Source organism: Rhinatrema bivittatum, chromosome 1 (assembly GCF_901001135.1).
Source record: "Rhinatrema bivittatum chromosome 1, aRhiBiv1.1, whole genome shotgun sequence".
NCBI classification, from domain to species: domain Eukaryota; kingdom Metazoa; phylum Chordata; class Amphibia; order Gymnophiona; family Rhinatrematidae; genus Rhinatrema; species Rhinatrema bivittatum.
Genome location: NC_042615.1, coordinates 515465230 through 515471315, shown reverse-complemented (window position 1 = coordinate 515471315; position 6086 = coordinate 515465230). Strand labels below are relative to the sequence as shown.

Genomic DNA, 6086 nt, shown 5'->3' with positions numbered 1-6086 from the left:
CCCGCGCGCCAGCGGGCCTGTTGCGCGCCGGGACGTGACCTGGGGGCGGGTACGGAGGGCGTGGCCACGCCCCCGGACCGCCCCGGGCCGTAGCCACACCCCCGTACCCGCCCCCAAAACGCTGCCGACATGCCCCCTAAACGCCGCGACGACCGGGCCCGCCCCCGACACGCCCTCCTCGGGCGTGTCGGGGGCGCGCCTCCAGCGTGGCTAAAATAGGCTCACCGGCGCGCAGGGCCCTGCTCGCCTAAATCCGCCCGGTTTTGGGCGGATTTAGGCGAGCAGGGCTCTGAAAATCCGCCCCTATATGTTTAGTGGGAATGGCACACTAAAGCTGTCTCTGATCTTAAATATTCTCAGATCATTCTTTTCTCACTTACCTCAGTTGTCAGTTAGCTGAACTATAATCCTAATATCATTTCCTTTCCACTCCCTACTCTGCCTTATTCAATGCATTCTGTTTATTCTCTTTCTTTCCTCCCCCCCCCCCACCCCCCCCCCCCCCCCCCCCCCCACACACACACACACACACTCATCTTCTTTTATATTTACCCCCTGGACACTGGTCCTCGAAAGCTCATGACTCAATAAATTGGTTAGTCTATAATGTGCAACTTTATGTCTTCTGATTTTCAAAGGAAAACAATGCATAGCATTGCCATTCTGACATATTACCCTTTGTTTTAATTTTATTTTGATTTCTGCAGAAGGAGAAATAAATGGAACAAATGAATGAGACAACAGTGAAGGAATTTCTTCTTCTGGGCCTCACGGAACATAAGGAGTTAAGAGTTCCCCTCTTTGTTATGTTTCTGGCTATGTATCTGATGAACCTGCTGGGGAATGGCACCATGATCTCAGTGATTGGTGGGAACTCCCAGCTCCATACCCCCATGTATTTCTTCCTCTGTAATTTGTCCTTTGTGGACATGTGTTTCACATCAGTCACTGTCCCCAAAATGTTAAGCAACCTCATCTCTAACAAAAAGACCATCCCTTTCTCTCAATGTATTACCCAACTCTATTTCTTCATTGTCTTTGCTGGCTCAGAATGTATACTCCTGTCAGTCATGGCATATGACCGTTATGTTGCCATCTGTAATCCACTGCATTATGCCACAATAATGAGCAAGAAGGTATGTCTAAGTATGTCAGCTGGTTGTTTGATTATCAACTTTCTGAATTCCGTATTGCATACTTTGTTGGTTTATCGGCTTTCTTTCTGTAACTCAAACAAGATCCAACACTTCTATTGTGACTTGACACCAATGCTACAGCTCTCCTGCACAGACACCTCCATCAATGAGCTGGTGCTGTTCACAGAGGCCTCATTAATAACAATACTACCTTTTGTGATCATCCTGATATCCTATATCTGCATCATTACTTCAATTCTGAAGATACAGTCAACTGGTGGACGACTGAAGACCTTCTCAACCTGCTCTTCCCACCTCTCTGTGGTGATCCTCTTCTATGGGACACTTATGTTCATGTATTTCAGGCCTTCTTCCAGCTATTCCTTGGAAAAGGACAAAATTGCTAGTGTGATATACACCGTGCTGTCTCCCATGCTCAACCCATTCATCTATAGCCTCAGGAATAGGGATGTGAAAACCGCACTGAAGAGAGCCCTACATAGAAAGGTATCTTATTCCAAAGGGTAAACAATACCAAGGAAGAACTAATTAAATTATGAAAATCAAAAAAAGACATTTTACATCCTATCTGATTTCTACCATTAAATAATAGATGGAGTAGATATAAGTTACATCTTGGCTCTTACTAGCAGAGTATTGGAAGGGTCTAAGTTCCATCATGTCTCTTCCCCCGTCTTCAGATAGTCATATGTTTTCAACTCTTCCAAGTGAAGGATTTGCAATGCCCTTACTCCAAATCCTAAAGCTCTCAGAAATCATCTTTCTTATGGAAGAAGTGTAAATGTTGTTAACTCATAAAATCCAGAAAAGTCTTGAACAACATGAAGCATTAAAGGAATATTATTTGTCCCATAGAATAGGACAAAATTAGCCATAATTCTAATCCTCTTCGGCCCTTTTATTACATTATGAATAATACCTCACAAACAGACACATTAAAAACATTCATAGTTTGATTGTAGTTTTAGAACTATCTTTCTCATACTAGTAATTCTTAGATTTTTTTCATGTTTATAAAACAATGCTGGTATTTATATTATTTTTTCATGAATTTTTAAATGGTTTATGGAGGGGAGGCAATGAGTTGTGGTATGTATTAGTTAACGTAATTCCATTTAGCTCCTTAACAAAAAACAGTACATCACAGAATAGATGATAAATTCAAAATGCATTTATTAGACTAAAATTAGTAAATACATGTTAATTGTTCTACTTTACAAAAGTTGAGAGCCTGGTAATTTGTGTCTTTATTTCGGTTGTTTTCCCCTTAACCTTGGTGTTGCAAACACTTGCTAAACTTTACAAGAATACATGAAATAAATAAGAAGTAAAAATGATACAACTGCTTCATCATTAAGTTGCTTTTTTTTAGAGTATTCTATGGGTTTTCTTCAGGATTGCTTGTAGCAGTATTCTGGATGTAGATCTGTAATTTCTGTAGACTCCAAGACAGCTGGAAATTTTACTTGCTGCCATCACAGGCACCGTTGCTAGGTTCAACAAAGGAAGAGACTATACTGGAGGTGGAGTGGCAGCATTACTAGATCTCTGCCTTCACTGGCTCCTGCCGCAGAACTCAAACTTGCTACTAGGGATGTGTATTCGTTTGGACGAAATAGGAAATAGAGACAACATTTCCAATTTCTTCGCGGTTCGGGGGGGGGGGGGGGGGGGCACGAAACGATAAGAAAACCCACAAAATTTTGTGTGGTTTTCTTATTGTTTTGGGGGAGGGGAGAAAGGGCACATTAAAAAAAAAAACCAAACCCACCCCAACCCTTCAAATTTAATTAATTGCAACCCCCCACTCTCCCGACCCCCCAAGACTTGCCTGACCCCCCCCCCCCCCAAGACTTACCAAAATTCCCTGGTGGTCCAGCAGGGTCCTGGGAGCGATCTCCCCCTCTCGGGCCGTTGGCTGCCACTAATCAAAATGGCACCAATGGCCCTTTGCCTTTACCATCTGATAGGGGCTATCGGTGCCATTGGTCAGCCCCTGTCACATGGTAGGAGCAATGGATGGCTTGCACCATTTTTTAAGATGGCGCTGGCTGTCCATTGCTCCTACCATGTGACAGAGCCGGCCAATGGTACCGATAGCCCTGTGATATGGTAAGGGCAAAGGGCCATCGGCGCCATTTTGATTAGTGGCAGCCGATGGCCCGAGAGGGGGAGATTGCTCCCAGGACCCCGCTGGACCACCAGGGACTTTTGGTAAGTCTTGGGGGGTCGGGAGGGTGGGGAGGGTGGGGGGTTGCAATTAATTAAATTTGAAGGGTTGGAGTGGGTTTGGGTTTTTGTTTTTTTTTTAATCTGAAGGGTTGGGGCGGGTTTCAGGCATCATTTTGGGGGGGCAGATGAAATAAATTCGGCCTGAACTGCGGGAAAACAAAATTTCCTGTGGCGGGCCAATAATGAAGGCCGAACCGAAAGGTTCAGCCGAATCACACCTCTACTTGCTACTGATGGGCTTGGCATGAGCTTTGGGTTCTGCCACCTTATGTTGGCAATCAGAAATGTTTTCTCTGCAGTGAATTACATCAGAGGTCAACACATTGCTATCTAGTAACAGCCTAAAATGGTCTCACATTCAGCATTTTCTGTCAGCACTGCCGATAGATGTTGGAAAATCTCCTCTCTCTTCCCTGTCTTCTCATCATTCTTCCTCTTCATGCTTTGTCTTCTTCACCTTCTTTATCTGCTACTGGAACACCAATGATACTGATTGGGGTTATCTGATCAGCTTATCAGCCACGTGCCCCTTAACAGAAGCAACAGCATCCACAGGCATTGATGGTGATACTTGCCTATCAATGACAAAATTGCAGCAATTGAAAGAAAATCACCACTAGCCCTGTTGCTCTTCATCAGCTCTTGCAGTCCATCTTCATGGACAACTCTCCAATTTATTAAAAAAAACAAACATACCCTCAAATACCAAAAAGACAGAAAAATCCCATGCACTGACAACACAAACAATCTGAAAATAAACAACAAAACAAATATCTTTCTCTCATTCTCTTTCTTTTTATGTCTCTTTTTCTCCTATACTGACTCTCTTCTCTAGTTCCTCCACTTCCTGGAGACAGCCACTTTTACAGTAACTATGATGAATCTGCAGTGCATCAAACCTTTTGATTCACCAGAATTTCTTTGCTGGTTCATCAAATGCAGAAGTATGAATTACCAAAATTGGGTTGAGATCAATTGCTCTTGTTGGATATTTTGACATATCCATTGATGTTCTATTGAACATACTGCTCTGTTGACTCAAACAACTCTACTTTTGAGTGACCAGGGGAAAAAAACTGCAGGTAAGATGCAAAATTGTCTCTCTTCTAGAAACAGGCACGGGACCGCTCACCTGCATAGATCCTCAGCGGGTCCCGGGATGACCTCCCTCGTGGTAGGTGTTAGCCCAGCTAGGCCCTGGTGTCCTGCGGCGGCGGTCGCTAGGCCTTCCACTGCGCACCAGGCCTCAAGCCGAGGTTTGACATCTTCTACCATGCTAGCCATGCCCCTACGCGCCTGCGTGCGGACCGCCCAGACACTTGTAGGACCGAGGGCGGGTTTTGGTTCCGCGGTGCTCTCTGATCTAACAATATAAGGAAGTTCCTTTCTCCACTTCCTTGCCTTGGCATTCGGGTCGGCTTGTATGCTAGATTGTCTCTGCGCTTGTTCCTGCTTGTTCCTAGTCTTGTTCCAGGATCCTTCTGTTCCAGTTCCGTTCCTGACTTGTTCCTGCATCCTTGTTCCTGAGTTCTGTCTGTTCCTGTGTTCGTCTGTCTTTCTACCCAGGTAGTACCCTCAGACTGATTTTCTGGTACTGACCTCAGCTTGCTCCTGACCTGCCTGCCTGTCTTCCGCCTGTCTATGACCTCAGCTTGCTCCTGACCTGCCTGCCTGTCTTCCGCCTGTCTACGACCTCAGCTTGCTCCTGACTTGTCTGTCCGTCTGCCTCCTGCCTCCTGCCTCAAGACCTCAGCCTGCTTCGGACCGACCCGCCTGTCTGCTGCCTGCCTCAAGACCTCAGCCTGTTCCAGACCTGCTCGCCTGACTGCTGCCTGCCTCAAGACCTCTGCTTGCCTCTGACTTCATCTGACCTCTGGTGTCTGACCCTTGCTTCATTGACCACTCCTCGGACTGACTTATGGACATTGACCTTTCACCTGCCTAACCTCGTCTCCAGATTCTGGCTCTGTTCCTTGCCTTGTCATCACCAACTCTGTTCTGGTTCTCTCTGCTCCAGCTTGAACCCAACCATGCTCCTTCTGTGTCTGTGGGCACGCCAGACTTCCATTCTTCCAGGAGACCCTGCAAGGCCCACCTAAGTCCAAGCGGCCAGGGTCCCTACGGGCTCCTCCCGGGAGGACCTCGGGCTTCCAGTGGTGAAGCTCTTCCTAGCCTCTGTCTCCTCCAGTGCTCCGCCCCCTGGGGGCAGTTACCTCCTGTTCCTTTTCAGGAGCCATTCCATCTCTGCCCCTAGGCAAGGGTCCACCCCCGAGCGTAACAAGTATCTCTTCAATGCATCATTCACCTCTTCATCATGACATCACTAATTTACATTTATCATCTCTTAAAATTTTCATTCAATTTCCATAAAATTCATTAGCAGTACCTTCATCCACTCTGCAGCTGTCCATGTTGCACTCATGGATATATCATTTATTTATTGATTTATTTTAAATACTTATATATTGCTGAATCAACAAATATTAAGGTTAACTGTTAAACATACAGTAAAAACATTTTTAAAACTATGTATAGTTAGAAGGCAGTGTCCATTCCTTGAGTTGTCTGATTTTTGAACTGTTCTTCAGGCATTAATATTGAATGGTTTGGATTATTGTAACATGTTGTATATGGACTTCATATAGCTACAATTTGTCCACTTCAGCTAGTCCAAAGTGCTGCAGTCCATATCTTGAT

The 6086-nt window shown here is 45.3% G+C and overlaps 1 protein-coding gene across 1 annotated transcript; it reads left to right on the top strand.

The window, feature by feature from the left end:
* Window positions 1-719: 719 nt before the first annotated feature.
* Window positions 720-1664, top strand: LOC115081350 (olfactory receptor 1019-like). Its single transcript, XM_029585834.1, has one exon. The coding sequence runs from the start codon at window positions 720-722 to the stop codon at window positions 1662-1664; it is 945 nt and encodes a 314-aa protein (XP_029441694.1).
* Window positions 1665-6086: the final 4422 nt, after the last annotated feature.

Bases quoted from the DNA above. Each gene is read 5' to 3' on its own strand.
- LOC115081350 (XM_029585834.1), top strand. From the start codon at position 720: ATGGAACAAATGAATGAGACAACAGTGAAGGAATTTCTTCTTCTGGGC.